At 35.9% G+C, this 19,391-nt stretch overlaps 1 protein-coding gene across 1 annotated transcript in view; it reads right to left on the bottom strand.

Annotated features, from left to right (window-relative positions):
* Positions 1 to 19,391, bottom strand: part of FAM227B (family with sequence similarity 227 member B) — a 273,855-nt gene that overhangs the window by 233,207 nt on the left and 21,257 nt on the right. The window contains exons 5-7 of the mRNA XM_037835095.1: positions 13,125 to 13,160; positions 12,548 to 12,652; positions 10,616 to 10,714 (exon numbers count right to left, since the gene is read on the bottom strand). Coding sequence (XP_037691023.1) covers positions 10,616 to 10,714; positions 12,548 to 12,652; positions 13,125 to 13,160 — 240 coding nt within the window. The remainder of the gene's footprint in view (positions 1 to 10,615; positions 10,715 to 12,547; positions 12,653 to 13,124; positions 13,161 to 19,391) is intronic.

Below are 19,391 nucleotides of genomic sequence, written 5' to 3'. Positions count from 1 at the left end.
TGTCAAATGCCTTTTCTATGTTGATGGAGATGAAAATGCAGTATTTTCCCTTTATTTTGTTAATATGATGTATTTCATTAATTGATTTTCTTTTCTTGAACCACCCTTGCATACCTGGCATAAAACCTACTTGATCATGTTGTAAATTATTTTAATGTGCTGTTGGGTTCAATTTGCAAGTTTTTTTTGTTTTTTGTTTTTTGTTTTTGTTTTTGTTTTTGTTTTTTTTTGAGTATTTTTACATCTATATTCATTAGAGAAATTGGTCTGCAATTTTCTTTTCTTGAAGTGTCTTTTTCTAACATTGGTATTAGGGTCATGTTGGCCTCATAGAAAGAGTTAGATAGTACTCCCTCCTCTTCAATTTTTTGGAAGATTTTGGGTAGGATTGGTATTAATTCTTCCTGGAATGATTGGTAGAATTCACCACAATGCCATCTGGTTCTAGGCTTTTCTTTGCTGGGAGGTTTTTGATGACATATACAATATTTTTACTTGTAATTGGTCTGTTGAAATCTTCTATTTCTTCTAGAGTCAGTGTAGGTAGTTTGTGTGTTTCTAGGAATTTGTCCATTTCATCTAGGTGTCTAATTTGTTTGTATACAGTTGTTCATGGTATCCTCTTATGATCCTTTTTATTTCTGTGGGGTCAGTAGTAATGTCCCCCTCTCATTTCTGATTTTATTTGTGTCTTCTCTCTTTTTTTGTTTGTCAGTCTATTTAAGGGTTTGCCAATTTTATTGATCTCTTCAAAGAAACAACTTTTGGTGTTGTTACTTCTTTTGTTTTTAATTTTCAATTTAATTTATTTCAGCTCTTATCTTTGTTATTTATTTCCTTCTGCTTACTTTGGGATTAGTTTGCTGTTCTTCTAGTTCTTTCTGTAATGGCAGTTAAGTCTTTGATCTTAGATCTTTCTTATTTTTTAATGAAAGGATTTAGGGCTATCAATTTCCTCCTCAGCACTGTCTTCACCATATCCCGTAAGTTCTGATATGTTGTGTTGTCATTTTCATTCATCTCAATATATTTCTGATTTCCCCTGCAATTTCTTCTTTGACCCACTGATTAAGAGTGTGCTATTTAACTTCATATACTTGTAAATTTTCCAGATCTTCACCTGTTATTGATTTTCAGCTTCATTCCATTACGATCAGGGAAAGTATTTTGTATAATTTCAATTTTTTTAAATTTACAGAGACTTGTTTTGCGACCCAACATGTGGTCTATCCTGGAGAATGATCAATGTGCACTTGAGAAGCATACATATCCTGCTGCTTTGGGGGACAATGTTCTACATATGTCTGCTAGGTCTAGTTCATTTACCATATTATTCAAGTTCTCTGTTTCCTTATTGATCTTCTATCGAGATGTTCCATCAACTTATAAGAGTGGTATATTAAAATATCCAACTATGAGAGACTCCACACAGCAGAGAGAAGCAAACACATTTCTACACTTGGGACCTCCACACCTGCCTAAATTTCTGCAACACTGTCAGTGTCAGCTTTGCCTGCTGTGGATTGGGCCCTATGGCTGCAGAGAAAAGAATCTTGGGAGAAAACTCAGGGATTAAAATGGAGGAAGTGATGCTTCAGCCTGAAATTACTAGAAATGTCCAGGAAGTAAAGGAGGAAGAAAATACTCAGGAACCAGAGAAACCCTCAGGTCAGCCAAATATTCCTTGGAGTGATGAGGAAATCAGGACTTTCATTCAGGAATGGGAATCCCTTGAACATGTGATGTATCACAGACAGAAGAAAAAGAATCACTTGCTGTCAAAATCAATTGCCCAGGGGCTCAGGAAGAGGGGCATAAAGAAGAACTGGCAACAATGTCTCCACATGTTGATAAGTTTGACAGACTTACATTGGACTATACATGAGGTCAACCAGAAGCCAAGGACTGAACCCCTGCCTTGTCCTTATGGAGAGGCCCTACACAGGATAATGGAGTATAACTGGGAGGACAGCATCTCCTCAGGTTGTTCCCAGGCAGACATGGCCAACCTTCTACCTCCTGAGTTCCAGCTCCAGGTGTGCACCATCCTTGTGCCCCTTGAAGAGCTGATATGGATCTCCCATGTGATCTACATGGAGAACCCTCAGGAACCAGGATGGGAACCCTGGACCCCAAGCCCTCCATGGGCACTTTCACACCTGTATCCTGCCATTCTCCCAGAAGACCCCATAACCCAGCAGCAGTGGTTGATCACCACTGACTCTGAAGCAGATCCCAGTCTTTATGACAACTTGAACCTGGATCCCAATTCTGTTCGAGAGATAACAGAATATCACAGATCCATACACTCATTCCATCTTAATGATGTTTTTGTTCCAATCTATTAACACAGAATATTCTATCATTTATTTAGGTCTTCATGAATTCTGTTAACAATGTTTTCTTATTTTCTGTGTACAAGCCCTTTACATCTTGGTTACATTTATTCCTAGATATTTGATTATTTTAGCTGCTATTGTGAATGGAATTTTTTCCTTGATTACTTCTTCTGATTATTCAATGTTTTTGTATAGAAACTGTAAAGATTTTTAGCTGTTGATCTTGTACCCTACCATTTTGCTGAATTCATTTCTTAGGTCGAGTAGTATTTTTGTATTTCCTTTGTGCCTTTCTATATATAGGGTCATTTCATCTGCAAATAGTGAATGTTTTACTTCTTCCTTTCCAATTTGCAGGCCTTTTATTTCTTTTTATTACCTAGCTGCTCTGGCTAGAACTTCTAGAGCAATGGTGAACAACAGTGGTGACAGTGGACATCCTTGTCTTGTTCCAGATTTTAGAGGGAAAGCTTCATTCTTTGACTACTAACTATGATGTTTGGCTGGGTTTGTCATTTATGCCCTTTATCAGGTTGAGGGAGTTTTCTTCTATTCTTACAAAGTATTTTTATCAAGAAAAAAATGCTGCATTTTCTCATAAGCATTTTCTGCATCCATTGAGAAGATCATGTCTTCTGTATTATACACTTTGATTTTCTGATGTTAAACCAACTTGCATGCCTGGGATAAAATCCAAAAAAAAAAAAAAAAAAAAAAAATCCAACTATTATTATAGAGGTAAATATTTCTCCCTTCAGTTTTGCCATTTTTTTGCCTCATGTATTTTGGGTCACCTTGATTAGGTGCATGAATATTAATGATTGTTATTTCTTCTTGGTGAATTACCCCTTTTATAAATGTATATGTCATCCTTTTTTGTCTTCATAACAGCTTTTGACTTAAAGCCTATTTTGTCAGATATTAATATAGCTACCCAAATTCTTTTTTTGGTTACTATTTCCATGGAAGATCCTTTTTCAACCTTTCACTTTCAACCTGTTTGTGTCTTTGTGTTTGAGTCTCTTGTAAATAACATATAGTTGGGTGATGTTTTTTTAATCTATTCTGCAACTCTGTGTCTTTTGATTGGGGAGTTTAAGCCATTAACAATCAGTATTATTAATGTAAAGGCAGTACTTACTTCAACCATTTTGTTCTTTGGTTTTTGTCATAGTTTTTCTTGTCTCTATTTTTCCTTTATTGCAATCTTCCTTTCTGTATAATTGATCTTTTGTGATGCATCTGACTCATCCTTTCTTTGTTTCTGTTTCTGTATCTATTTTTAAATACTTCATTTGTGGCTGCACTGGGGTTTATATTACATAGTCTATACCTATAACCTACTAACTAGAAAAGATAGCAATCTAGCTTCAATAGCATACATGTTCTCTGCTCCCATATCCCTTTTTCCCTTCTTTATGTTGTTTTTGCCTCCTTTTACCACTTTATATTTTGTATGCCCATTATCAGGAAAGATGTTTTTTTTCTTATTCAATTGTATTCTGACACACATAGGAATTAGAAAGTAAATTGTATATTGAGGATACAGTACCATTGGATTTTACCCTGACTGATAATCTTCATTTCTTCACACTACTCTGAGTCACTTTGTCCTGTCCTTTCCTTTCAACCTGCAGAACTCTCTTTAATAATTCTTGTGGGGCAGGTCTCTTGTTGAACTCTCTTAGTTTCTGTACATCTGTGAATATTTTAAACTCTCTCTCTCTCTCATTTTTTGAAGAACAGTTTTACCTGATGAAGAATTTTTGGCTGGCAGCTTTTCTCTTTTAGCACCTTAAATATATCTTGCCACTATCTTGCCTCTGCCATGGTTTCTGATGAAAAACTGGAATTTAGTCTTACTGAGGATCCCTAGTATGTGATAGATTGCTTTTCTCTTGCTGTTTTTAGAATTGTCTCTTTATCTTTTATATTTGACATTTTGATTGGAATGTGTCTTGGAGTAGGTCTACTAGGATTTATTCTGTGTGGTGTATGTTAATCTTAATCATGAATATTTATGTCTTTCATAAGAGCTGGGGCATTTTCAGTCATTATTTCCTCAAATATCCTCTCTGTTCCTTTTCACTTTGCTTCTCTACTCTTCTGGGACACCCATGATGCATATGTTCATGTGCTTCATGCTGTCACTCAAATCCCTGAAATACTCATCAGTTTTTTTTTATTCTTTTCTCTGTTCTTCTGACTGTATGATTTTGATTGCCCTGTCTTCTAGTTTGCTGGTTCTTTCTTTTGACTGTTAAAAGCAGCTACTTTATGCCTCTAGTGTATTTTTCAATCTCTACTATTGGGCCTTTCTTCCCCATAATTTCTGTTATGTTTCTTTTTATACTTTCAAATTCTTCTTAATACTCACACATTGTCTTCTTAATATCTGTTCTGTTATCTCTTTATGCATATTTCCCCTCATCTCCTTGAATTGACTTAGGAGATTTGTTTGAACTTCTTTGATTAGTTGTTCCAAATTCTGTGTTTCCTCTGAAATCTTTATTTGTTCCCTTGACTGAGCCATATCTGAGCCATATCTTCCTGTTTTTTAGTATGTCTTGTAATTTTTTGCTGTTGTCCAAGCAACTGATTATCTTACTGAGTTAACTCTGAAGGTTAGTTTCTCCCTCTTCTTTAGGGATGCATTATGACTGGCTTTGTGTTAAGGCTCTTCTTTGATGCTTGGTCCGACTTATTCTAGACCTTTAGAATAGCCCGTTTTTAACTTATCAGATTTTCTCATTCTTCTTCATCTGATACTTGCCCTGGATATGTGGCAAAAAGTTTAAGATTGTACTTTTTGTGTAATTGTTTCACCTCCAGGAGAAAATTTCCTTTCCTATGTTCCTTCTCCAGGAATCTTGATCTGTTCTGCTTGTTTTTGTGCAGAATTTTTTCCTCAGCTCCTATGATTTCTTTAAATTCTCAGCCTTACTCAGTGCCCCATCTTCCTATTTCAGCTCTGGGAATCTCCTGCCTTGAAGCAGTTAAGTTTAATCCCCATACTTTTTTTTTTTTTTTTAAACTCCGTGAGGCTTTTCTGCCCCTGATTTCTTACCTGATAGGGTATTTTGCCCCAGGGAGCCAGATGGGCTCAATCCAGAAATGTAGGTCACAACAGAAAAATGTGTTTTGTATTTAGGTGGTCCAGACCAGAGAAAATGGATTGAGTGAATGCAGCACTTTCCAGCTGCAGTTTTACCAAAGTTTCTCACCCTCTTTTCCTCTTGGGTGTCCTTTTGTATACGTATACATCACTCTTCAGCAGCTTGTGCTCTGCCCTGGTTCTCTGTGAACTAGGGTCCCTCTGCCTCGATATGCCTGGGGTTCTATCACTGCTCTCCCAGGTGGGAGGTGGGAGGGATCTGGGCCTCTGCCTCTAAGCAACTCCCCAAGCTGCACAAGACCAAGTTAGGGAGAGGGAGTGGAACAGCAGGTCCAGAAGAGAAGTTTCCTACCTGATATTTTCCTTTTTCTCTGATTCTCTGATTCATTTGTGGAGCCTTTCTCCACTCTTTACTATCTTCCAGACTTCTAAGCAAGTGGGATTTTTCCTTTTATTCACTGAAACTCTGGGGAGGTTTTCTCAGGGATGTCTTCCATTGCCATGTTGATATAATCATCATTTTTAAGTCATTTTTCCCTCTGTGTATTTCGTTTTGGACCATTTCTATTGCTCTATCTTCAAGTTCACCAAACATTTCTTCTGCAATGTCTAATCCATTGTTATTCTCATTCAGTGTACTTTTCTTCATCTCAGATATTGCAGTGTACATCTGAAGAAGTTCAAGTTGTGAATTATATCTTCCATGTCTCTACTTAATGTTAAATTTTTCCTCTAGCTTCTTTAACATATGCAATAGAGTTATAATGAGTGTATTTTTGTCCTTGTCTACTAATTCCATCATTCGTGTCATTTCTGGGTTGGTTTCATTTGACTGAATTTTCTCCTCCTTATGTGTTGTATTTTCTTGCTGCTTTGCATTCAATTTTTTGTTGGATGACAGAAATTGTTAATTTTAGTGTTTTGGGTGCAGAATATCTTTTCCTATATATATTCCTAAGATTTGGTCTAAGACACAGTTAATTTAATTGTAAACTGTTTTATATTTTTAGGTCTTTCTTTTAAGCTTTGTTAGGCAGGACTAGAGAAGCATTCAATCTAGGGCTAATTTTTTCTCACTACTGAGTCATAATCTTTCTGAGTACTACCTGATGCCCTGTGAATTACGAGATTTTCAACTCTAAGCTTATGGAAATATAAACAAATCTCAACCTTGTATAAGCCTCAAGTATGTTCCTTCCAATCCTTTTAGACAATTATTTTGCTGGCTTCAGTACATGCACACACTGATTAGTTCTCAACTGAAGATTCAAGAGGCACCCTTTGCAGATCTTTGGGGAGCTATTTCTCTGTGAAGCTTTCTCCTCTCTGATGCTCTACTCTGCAAATTCTAACCTAAGAAGACCTCTGGCTTCCTCTTGGGTTTCCCATCCCTGCACTGCAGTCTGGAAACTCTCTCCAGACAGGTAGCTGGACAATTCTAGGGCTCACCTTATTCATTTTCTATCTTCCAGGGTTCACTGTTCTTCATTGCCTGAGGCCTGTTTTGAAAAACCATTGTTCTATATATTTTGCCCATTTTGTTCAGCTGTATCAATTGGGATGGAAAAATGTGGTTCCTGTTATTCCATCTTGGTTAGAAAAATTTGTCCTCTTCACTCAGTTTTAGGTCTTTCCTTTGTGCCTATAGCTCACAGTTGGTCTCTTTCCATGTTCTTGCCCCTCCACTAGCAGTAAAACGCTGTTACTTGTTACTTGATGCTTGCTAGCCTGATGGTATGGTACAGAGAGTGTATTTTCTGTTATTCTCAATATCATTGAAAATGACCCTAAGACAAAGTCTCAGATTTAAGTGAGTGCTGTGTCCTTGGAACTAAACGGTGGTGTTCTCAGTGATCTTACCGTTCCTTCTAAGCTAGGAGATCTTAATGATCTAGACCCACAGCATTTTCCTGTCCCTCCCCCAGGAGCAGAGGGTTTTTTCTTCACTTTCTTCACCTGTGCCCTGATAGAGACAAGATTTTCTGCTCTTACCCTCGGGCACTAGGGCTTTTGTTTCATAAAAGTGATAGGTGGAAGGATCTAGACAATGCTTCATGCTTTTCCTACAGTGGCTGCTGCTCCCCATCCCCAGGTCTGTACATCAAGGGAGGCATTTTCTGGTCTGTCACTCTGCTCTCATCTTTTTTTGTCAGCACCTAGTGAAGTCCATGGAGAAAAAGCCCATAAGTGTGTTTGGATCCCCATTGTGTCTGCAGCTCATGCCTGCCCACACTTGGGCTTCAGCAATTTGTTAAAAAACATTTTCATGACTTCTTATTGGCTTGTATGGCATCTGGCATCTGCCCTTGGTAGCAAGTGCTCACATTTCATTCCTCTTTGCAAGCATCTGTCTTTCTTTTAGAGGTAGTTGGTTGCTCTGTGACCTAAACTCATGCATTCAAGAAAAGTTGCGATTTTGAGGCTATATGGCTCTTTCGTTGTTGTTGCATGGGTGGGAATGAAGTACTTTCCAGCTTTCTGCATCCTTTTAGGAGCCAAAATCCAGGGGAAATTTTTAAAAACAGTAAGGGTATTATAATACCATTACTGAAATTCTTCTAGTCAAATACTGTCAGGGAAAGTCTTCTCATTACTTAGCCTATACTTTGGCCAGAAATTTTAGGAACACTGTATTCTTTCCATGATGATGATGATGATGATGATGATGATAATAATAATAATAATAATAAATGCAACTATTGAACACTTCTATATAACTGGCTCCATGTAAATAAATAACTTTGTGTGCATTTTCTCATTTAATTCCTCCAGCAAACATATAAGGTAGGTAATTTTTTAATTTTATGAGAGACTTACAGAGGTGAATAACTTCAAGATCACCTAGATACTAAGTGGATAAACCTATTTTTCAAAGCCAGATCTCTTTGTTATACTGAGTACCATATAACACTTATGTAATATTTTGCAGTTTACAAGGTGTCTTCATATTCATGTTGCTTTGGTATATACAACTGTAGGAAAAAAGCAGGATATATGCTACTTTCTACTTTTTTCATATGAGAGACGCAAACCCCCAGATTTTTTTGACTAGCCCAAAGCTTCACACTAACTAATGGGGAAGCCAGATTTTAAATCTTTATTTTCTGGATTCCTGTCTAGTGTTCTTTCTACTGTATCAAACTACTACTAAGTTGCAAAGTTGCAGGTGGTAAATAAAGAAAATTTGCCTTTAGAATATATAAACTGTTGAAATGAATTTTGAAGCCAGCATGCCAAAGCACGCATACTTCAAGAAGATGGTATATTTTTTCATATTTTTCTACTGGTAAGTAAATTGTGCAAGTGGCTCATTGTTTTATTGTATCCTGCTACAAAATTAGTCCTGATTTCTATGGCACTATGAAAAGAATCACTATGGTAACTATTCTTGATAAAGTGGATGTATAAATAGAATTTATGTGTTTCCTATTCATCTAAGTAGCACAGCATGGAAAAGCAGCTTGCCTCACAAAACTGAAATATTCCAGGGGTGGTCTATTCCCACCTGATGCTGATAATGTGTTGCCATCCCACCACACTTATTTGGCAGATTTGGAACCTAAGACATCATGTTCTGTATCTAATTCAGTGGCATCAAAATATTATTTTTAATAATGACAAATGAAATCTTAGATTAAATGAATGAAATGAAATCATAGGTAAAACACAATGACCAAAACAGATGAAAGAGAAACTGTCCTGGTTAAATTATAGAAAACTGGCTCCTAGCTGTGAAGGCTCAGCTTCCAATTTTATCTGGAACCCCAATTGTCCCCCTCAGTTCCCTAGAACATTGATCCAGCTGAATCATATATTACTACTCCAAAAATGTCAAAATCCTAAGTGATACTAGAAATATTAAATTATAACATTTAAAAATTACTAAATTATTAAATTTTAGTTTCAGAAAACTAGTAGTTTCTAGAGAATATTTTGATTAAAGATAAAGAAGCTCCAATTCCTCATGATTACAAGGACAATTCTATACATATATAGTAGATCAGTAATATTTTTGTGTCAAATCTGTCCAAAATAATAAGACGCTACTATGGTCTGAAAGAAGAATTACTAGGAACATTGCTAGATTATGCTTCTTTCAAAAACTTGTTATATATGATCCCAACTGGTGTAAATGGCAAAGTAATGTTTCCCTCTGTTTTTGTGTGAAAACATATTTTCAGGATCCAGCTCTAAAGAAAGAAATTCAAGGTAATGAAACTCTTCTGTTTGTGAATCCTTTCACAAATTTCCCTAGGTAGTTACTTTTCTGGAGTTGATATATCAGTTCTTTTGCCTCTTCTTGCTCCTAACAATATCAGAAATATAGGAAAAATACTTTAATCTAGAATTATATTAATGATTCTAACATTAAGCACTAATCAATGATTTGCATACAAAATTGGTAACACCTATTACTTCATGCTATGAAATTTCTTGGGAATCTATAAGCAATTTTCTGTGGGTAATCTGAGCCAATTTAGAAAAGTGAAGTGTTGAGTCCATCTTCAGTCTTCCTCAATGGGGTGGTACACCTTCTTGATGCTTACACTGTGATCTCCTGAGTTACTCTGTTTTTCAGCCTTCCAAGATCCAGAGGCCACATAGCAGTCACTGATGTTCTTTACTTTTCCTAGGTTCACTTATTCTCAAACTTAAGATACATGTGTTGTTTATTTCCTTTCTCTTACCATTACCATTTTTTATTTTCTTTCAGATATTATTTTCCAGATACCCCCTGCTTTCTCTTTTTAATCCTAATCAGAGTTCTGACTTTTCTGAATCAAGTGAAGACTCTCTCTCTCTATCCAATCTGTGGACTCCTTGTATAAGTGTCACTAATTTGCGGTGGGTTTTCTGTTTAGTGTTTACCAGCACATTATAGTATTGAGTAAAGTTGCAAACTTATTATTCATCACAGTGTTTGATTTCACTAATCTTTTCCTGATTAATGAAAGAGCCTGGATCTTTGAATTCCGTATTAGTCTTATCTCCTCTGGAAGAACTCTTGACTTCACAAGGATTTCTATCATGTGTGGAATACTCAGAAACTAATCTCTATGAAAGGATCCAGAAAAATATTCTTGTATTAGTGCTACCTCTACTAAAATACTAATTATGTGGCAAATCCACTTTTAAAAAAGAAGTTTTATAATTACTATACCTTAAATTTATGGAGAAACCACCACCAAAAGGAATCATGCAAAAGAGCAATAGAGGCTTCTGAGAGAAAATGAGTCCTCCAGACTTTAAAAAGTTTTTCCTATGGAAAAAAACACATATGGAGATAAAACTGAAATACATTATAAATTGTTAATGTAAATTGGCTTACTAAGAGCATGTATTCAATAGTTATAGAGAAATATTGTCTAATAATTTAACAAAAGCCACATATGTAATTTTAAATTTTCTAGGAGCCCTATTAAAAAAGTAAAAAGTGAAATTAATTTTAATAAAATATTTTATTGAACCCAATACATTTAAAATATTGCCATTTCAACATATAATCAATATAAAATTATTAGTATTTTATATTTCTTTTCTGGTGTTAAGTCTGAAAATGTGGTATGTATTTTATACTTACAGCACATTTCAATTTGAACAATAAATTCTCATCAGAAATATTAGATAAGTATTTAGATTTTATAAAATGTATGACTGCAAGTTTGTTCCAATCATACTTAAAAGTTTTTCAATAACTGAATCAAGTATTATTTTTAAAGTTTAATTTAAATTAACTAAAATTAAATTAAATAAAAAATTCAGCTCCTCATACTAGCCACATTCCATAAACTCAATAACCATATCCATATTCATTTCTTTTTATAACAATAAAACCTTTTCCCTGTGGAAATTTTGGAAAAATAGAAATTATCAGACAAAGGAATAAATATTGCTCATGAATCAGGCATAAACAATGAGCATTTTCCAGGGTATGTATGTATGTGTTGTATATATTTACATAAAATTTTTCTCTACAAAAATGGATCAGGTGATTGCATCAAGATGGCACACCAAGCCTTCCCTCTCACAAAAATCCCATAAAATGTACAAGATAATTGAAAAACTTTTAAGTAGTATGGAAAATAAGAAAGAATGCCATTATTGAAACATTCTAGGTGTAACTGTCAATCGTGGTGCTGCTCTGCTGTTCCCTGAGGGGCAAGCATGAGACCCAAATCAGTTCAGTCAGACTCTACTTCTTGGGACACTGCATCAAGATAAGAGTAATAAAAGGACAGAAAATAATGGCTGGAACTAATTCATCCTGGTTTAATGGTTGATCAAATCCCTTCTGCTGGACTATCAAGGACTATAGTAAGAAAAAGCAAACAACAGGGTCTTTGTATTGAGGAATAAAAAGCATGTGGGCAGAAACCACAGAAAAGCTGGGAGTGAATGAAGGGGAAGCGGGATGGGGAACAGAGAGATGAGGAACAGAGACCATGCTAAGGGCCCAGAAACCTAGGACTCCATCTCAGAGAGGTGTCTGAAAGGAAACCTGCCTGGAGGAGGTGGAAGGATCATTGTTCAAACCTCTAGAAACTAGAAACCTTGCTACCTGATTACCTAGTACTCAAGTGTGTGGCAAATCACTGTTATATGCACCCTCCCCCCACCCTACTACCCTTAGCAATCAATGCCCTAAGATCTAGTCACCTTCCTATGCTTGCCTGCAGGTTTTCAATCATTTATGTACCTGTAGGGACACCACTCAGGAATTCCCCAGGACCTTGGAGGCTCAAAAGGAACACCCAATGGGGGAGTAAAGAAGGGCTCCCATGTCATTGTGGGGTCAAATGAGCAGGTTAAAATATACTGAGCTGACAGAGCAGAAACAGGAAGGGGAAAGGACCTATTACAGCCATATGCCAAGACAATGCACACTAGCAACCTCAGACTTCTGGCAGCAGCACAGTCTAACACATTTTCTTCTGGTAATCAGGGTCTTAGACATCACTGGTCTTTCTAGCCAGGTTTAATGCCCAAAGGATTAAATCTTGCTGAACACCACATTTGTCATTGCTCTAAATAAAGGTCTGATTTATTAAATCGTATTCTCCAAGTTTATCATATAATAAAAATGTTTACATACATCACAGTTAAGGGTTTTTAAAATAAAAAGATAAATGCGTTCAGCATCCAAATGTCTGGGTAGGTGAGTAAGCTCATTTGCTTTGAATCCTGAGAAGTTGCAATCCTAGAAAGAGGGAAATATCATAGAACAGTAATTATTTCACTTTTCTCGGATTAGTAGCCTCATATGACCACAGATGATAGATTAATATTTAACTATCATTCACTAACACAAATAATTGTTTTACTCCTTTTTACTAAATTAAGTGAAAAATATTTATTGCACCTAAGAGAAATCTTCAGATTTTCTGCTTCTTGAAAGTAAGGTAGCTGGGATATTCACATACCAAATCCAAAAACAAAACAAAATCATATTTGAGAACTAAATTTGACATATATTAAAATGATCAAGAATTTCACCTAGACTACCATAAAAAATGTACTAGGCAGATAGGAAAAAGCTTCTATACCTGTTCCCAGCTTTTTCTCCCTTGGGATCCCTATCTATATAGCTACATCTATATTTTTGCAGACATAGTTTTAACCCAGCATAATACCTTTGATATATAATTTAGCAGCACAGAAATTTTAAATACCTCTATATTCTTCTTTGTCTCCATTTCATCTGAAAGCTGGAAAACATTTTTTAAAAAGAAATCTTTAAAACAGTAAATAAAGAGATGTTTTTATATTTCATAAATTTGTTCAGTTAATTAACATATATAAATAATGACATCCAACTGAAGCCTAAATGTTCTATAGATGCCAGGAATATGAAGATGGTCCTTGTCCTTGAATTAGTCATAGTCAAGAGAGGAATCACGTACATATACAAACAAAACACAAAGAGACAAGGAGTAAAACAAGAAATATAAACAAACTACCTGCTGTAGTTTGGGTTATCTGGGAAATATACCCTGAGGCAGAGTTTAGTGTTCAGAATGTTTACTAGGGAGTGCTCTTGGCATAAATCCTGACCAAAAAAAAAAAAAAAAAAAAATCCAATGAAACGTATTTCAGACTAAGAATAATTATTAAAACATGTATTAGAATTATTCATCTAAAGGTCAGTTCAATAAATTTTGAAAAGGGATCAGATAAAATCCAATAGAATTTTAAAAATTCTTTTTTTTTTAATTCAGTTTTATTGAAATATATTCATAAACCATACAGTCATCCATTGTATACAATCAACTGTTCACAGTATGATCATATAGTTATGTGTTCATCACCACAATCTATTTCTGAACATTTTCCTTACATCAGAAAGAATCAGAATAAGAATAAAAAATAAAAGTGAAAAGAGAACACCCAAACCATCCCCCCATCCCACCCTAGTTGTCATTTAGTTTTTACTCCCATTTTTCTACTGATTTTTTTTCAATTTTTTAACTTTGTTTATCAAAAAATTAAAAACAAACAGGCAAACAACAACCAAAAAAACCCCACAACATTTCAATCAAAGCAATGGATTAAGGAAAACAAATAACCTAAAATAACTACTTTGCTTCCAATATGTTCCTACCATACCCCAAGAAAATTAATAAACCATGTCCAAACAGAGGAGTAAGAAAAACAAATAATCTAAAATAACTACATTGCTTCCAACATGTTCCTACCATACCCCAAGAAAATTAACAACCCCTAAGAAAACAATGGAATAAGAGAAAAAAAAAACCTAAAATAACTCTATTGCTTCCAACATGATCTTACTATATCCAAGAAAGTTTACAAACCATAATCATTCCTGAGCATTCCCATAACATTGAGATTACCCTCCATAGTTTATCTGTTCTTATTAGATTATCATTCCCCCTCCACTAATTGGTATCTCTAGGTCCCCTACATTCTACAGTATAAAACATTGTACATTTTTCACAGAATTCACATTAGTGGTAACATACAATATCTCTCTTTTTGTGCCTGGCTTATTTTGCTCAGCATTATGTCTTTTTTTTTTTTTTTTTAATCTTCATTTTATTGAGATATATTCATATACCACGCAGTCATACAAAACAAATCGTACTTTCGATTGTTCACAGTACCATTACATAGTTCTACATTCATCACCCAAATCAATCCCTGACACCTTCATTAGCACACACACAAGAATAACAAGAATAATAATTAGAGTGAAAAAGAGCAATTGAAGTAAAAAAGAACACTGGGTACCTTTGTCTGTTTGTTTCCTTCCCCTATTTTTCTACTCATCCATCCATAAACTAGACGAAGTGGAGTGTGGTCCTTATGGCTTTCCCAATCCCACTGTCACCCCTCATAAGCTACATTTTTATACAACTGTCTTCGAGATTCATGGGTTCTGGGTTGCAGTTTGATAGTTTCAGGTATCCACCACCAGCTACCCCAATTCTTTAGAACCTAAAAAGGGTTGTCTAAAGTGTGCGTAAGAGTGCCCACCAGAGTGACCTCTCGGCTCCTTTTGGATTCTCTCTGCCACTGAAGCTTATTTCATTTCCTTTCACATCCCCCTTTTGGTCAAGAAGATGTTCTCCGTCCCACGATGCCAGGTCTACATTCCTCCCCGGGAGTCATATTCCACGTTGCCAGGGAGATTCACTCCCCTGGGTGTCTGATCCCACGTAGGGGGGAGGGTAGTGATTTCACCTTTCAAGTTGGCTTAGCTAGAGAGAAAGGGCCACATCTGAGCAACAAAGAGGCATTCGGGAGGAGGCTCTTAGGCACAACCATAGGGAGGCCCAGCCTCTTCTTTGCAGCAACCGTCTTCCCAAGGGTAAAACCTGTGGTAGAGGGCCCAACCCATCAAACCACCAGTCCCCTATGTCTGTGGTCATGTTAGCAACCATGGAGGTGGGGTAGGCAAATACCCCTGCATTCCCCACAGGCTCCTCAAGGGGGCACTACATCTTTTTTTTTTCCCTTTTTTTTTTTTTTTTTTTTTTTTAACTTTCCCTTCTTTTTTAAATCAACTGTATGAAAAAAAAGTTAAAAAGAAAACAAACATACAATAAAAGAACATTTCAAAGAGACCATAACAAGGGAGTAAGAAAAAGACAACTAACCTAAGATAACTGCTTAACTTCCATCATGTTCCTACTTTACCCCAAGAAAGTTACCTAATATAGCAACATTTCTGTGAACTTGCTCCTACTATATCCATCAGAAATTAACAGACCATAGTCATTCCTGGGCATCCCCAGAACGTTAAATAGCTTATCTGTTCTTCTTGGATTATTGTTCCCCCTTCCTTAATTGCTCTCTATTGCTAGTTCCCCTACATTCTACATTATAAGCCATTTGTTTTACATTTTTCAAAGTTCACATTAGTGGTAGCATATAATATTTCTGTTTTTGTGCCTGGCTTATGTCGCTTAGCATTATGTCCTCAAGGTTCATCCATGTTGTCATATGTTTCATGAGATCGTTCCTTCTTACTGCCGCGTAGTATTCCATCGTGTGTATATACCACATTTTATTTATCCACTCATCTGTTGAAGGACATTTGGGTTGTTTCCATCTTTCGGCAATTGTGAATAATGCTGCTATGAACATTGGCGTGCAGATATCTGTTCGTGTCACTGCTTTCCGAACTTCCGGGTATATACCGAGAAGTGCAATCGCTGGATCGAATGGTAACTCTATATCTAGTTTTCTAAGGAACTGCCAGACTGACTTCCAGAGTGGCTGAACCATTATACAGTCCCACCAACAGTGAATAAGAGTTCCAATTTCTCCACATCCCCTCCAGCATTTGTAGTTTCCTGTTTGTTTAATGGCAGCCATTCTAACCGGTGTTAGATGGTATCTCATTGTGGTCTTAATTTGCATCTCTCTAATAGCTAGTGAAGCTGAACATTTTTTCATGTGTTTCTTGGCCATTTGTATTTCCTCTTCAGAGAACTGTCTTTTCATATCTTTTGCCCATTTTATAATTGGGCCGACTGTACTATTGTCATTGAGTTGTAGGATTTCTTTATATATGCAAGATATCAGTCTTTTGTCAGATACATGGTTTCCAAAAATTTTTTCCCATTGAGTTTGCTGCCTCTTTACCTTTTTGAGAAATTCCTTTGAGGTGCAGAAACTTCTAAGCTTGAGGAGGTCCCATTTATCTATTTTCTCTTTTGTTGCTTGTGCTTTGGGTGTAAAGTCTAGGAAGTGGCCGCCTAATACAAGGTCTTGAAGATGTTTTCCTACATTATCTTCTAGGAGTTTTATGGTACTTTCTTTTATATTGAGATCTTTGGTCCATTTTGAGTTAATTTTTGTGTAGGGGGTGAGGTAGGGGTCCCCTTTCATTCTTTTGGATATGGATATCCAACTCTCCCAGCCCCATTTGTTGAAAAGACCATTATGGCTCAGTTCGGTGACTTTGGGGGCCTTATCAAAGATCAGTCGGCCATAGATCTGAGGGTCTATCTCCGAATTCTCAATTCGATTCCATTGATCTATATGTCTATCTTTGTGCCAGTACCATGCTGTTTTGGCAACTGTGGCTTTATAATAAGCTTCAAAGTCAGGGAGTGTAAGTCCTCCCACTTCGTTTTTCTTTTTTAGAGTGTCTTTAGCAATTCGAGGCATCTTCCCTTTCCAAATAAATTTGATAACTAGCTTTTCCAAGTCTGCAAAGTAGGTTGTTGGAATTTTGATTGGGATTGCATTGAATCTGTAGATGAGTTTGGGTAGAATTGACATCTTAATGACATTTAGTCTTCCTATCCATGAACATGGAATATTTTTCCATCTTTTAAGGTCCCCTTCTATTTCTTTTAGTAGAGTTATGTAGTTTTCTTTGTATAGGTCTTTTACATCTTTGGTTAAGTTTATTTCTAGGTACTTGATTTTTTTAGTTGCTATTGAAAATGGTATCTTTTTCTTGAGTGTCTCTTCAGTTTGTTCATTTCTAGCATATAGAAACATTACTGACTTATGTGCATTAACCTTGTATCCCGCTACTTTGCTAAATTTGTTTATTAGCTCTAGTAGCTGTATCGTCGATTTCTCAGGGTGTTCTAGATATAAGATCATATCATCTGCAAACAATGACAGTTTTACTTCTTCTTTTCCAATTTGGATGCCTTTTATTTCTTTGTCTTGCTGGATTGCCCTGGCTAGCACTTCCAGCACAATGTTGAAAAACAGTGGTGACAGCGGGCATCCTTGTCATGTTCCTGATCTTAGAGGGAAGGCTTTCAGTCTCTCACCATTGAGTACTATGCTGGCTGTGGGTTTTTCATATATGCTCTTTATCATGTTGAGGAAGTTTCCTTCAATTCCTACCTTTTGAAGTGTTTTTATCAAAAAGGGATGTTGGATTTTGTCAAATGCTTTTTCAGCATCTATTGAGATGATCAATTGATTTTTCCCTTTTGACTTGTTAATGTGTTGTAATACATTGATTGATTTTCTTATGTTGAACCATCCTTGCATGCCTGGAATAAACCCCACTTGGTCATGGTGTATGATTTTTTTAATGTGTCTTTGGATTCGATCTGCAAGTATTTTGTTGAGGATTTTTGCATCTATATTCATTAGGGAGATTGGCCGGTAGTTTTCCTTTTTTGTAACGTCTTTGCCTGGTTTTGGTATTAGATTGATGTTAGCTTCATAAAATGAGTTAGGTAGTGTTCCATTTTCTTCAATGTTTTGAAAGAGTTTGAGTAAGATTGGTGTCAGTTCTTTCTGGAAAGTTTGGTAGAATTCCCCTGTGAAGCCATCTGGCCCTGGGCATTTATTTGTGCGAAGATTTTTGATGACTGATTGGATCTCTTTGCTTGTGATGGGTTGGTTGAGGTCTTCTATTTCTTCTCTGGTCAGTCTAGGTTGTTCATATGTTTCCAGGAAATTGTCCATTTCCTCTACATTATCCAGTTTGTTGCCATACAGTTGTTCATAGTATCCTCTTATAATTTTTTTAATTTCTTCAGGATCTGCAGTTATGTCACCTTTTTCATTCATTATTTTGTTTATATGGGTCTTCTCTCTTTTTGATTTTGTCAGTCTAGCTAGGGGCTTGTCAATCTTGTTGATCTTCTCAAAGAAACAACTTTTGGTGATATTTATCCTCTCTATTGTTTTTTTGTTCTCTATGTCATTTATTTCTGCTTTAATCCTTGTTATTTCTTTTCTTGTACTTGGTTTAGGATTGGTTTGCTGTTCATTTTCTAGCTTCTTCAGTTGATCCATTAGTTCTTTGATTTTGGCTCTTTCTTCCTTTTTAATATATGCGTTTAGTGCTATAAATTTTCCCCTTAGCACTGCTTTTGCTGCATCCCATAGGTTTTGGTATGTTGTGTTCTCATTTTCATTCGTCTCTATATATTTAGCAATTTCTCTTGCTATTTCTTCTTTAACCCACTGATTGTTTAGGAGTGTGTTGTTTAACCTCCAGGTATTTGTGAATTTTCTAAGTCTCTGATGGTTATTGACTTCTAATTGTATTCCATTGTGGTCAGAGAATGTGCTTTGAATAATTTCAATCTTTTTAAATTTATTGAGGCTTGTTTTATGTCCCAGCGTATGATCTATTCTGGAGAAAGTTCCATGAGCACTAGAAAAGTATGTGTATCCTGGTGATTTGGGATGTAATGTCCTGTATATGTCTGTTAAATCTAATTCATTTATCAGATTGTTTAGGTTTTCAATTTCCTTATTGGTCTTCTGTCTGGTTGATCTATCTATAGGAGAGAGTGATGTGTTGAAGTCTCCCACAATTATTGTGGAAACATCAATTGCTTCCTTTAGTTTTGCCAGTGTTTCTCTCATGTATTTTGTGGCACCTTGGTTGGGTGCATAGACATTTACGATTGTTATTTCTTCTTGCTGAATTGCCCCTTTTATTAGTACGTAGTGGCCTTCTTTGTCTCTCAAAACATCCCTGCATT

This window comes from Choloepus didactylus, chromosome 4, assembly GCF_015220235.1.
Source record: "Choloepus didactylus isolate mChoDid1 chromosome 4, mChoDid1.pri, whole genome shotgun sequence".
NCBI lineage: Eukaryota > Metazoa > Chordata > Mammalia > Pilosa > Megalonychidae > Choloepus > Choloepus didactylus.
This window is presented reverse-complemented; position numbering and strand designations above follow the sequence as displayed.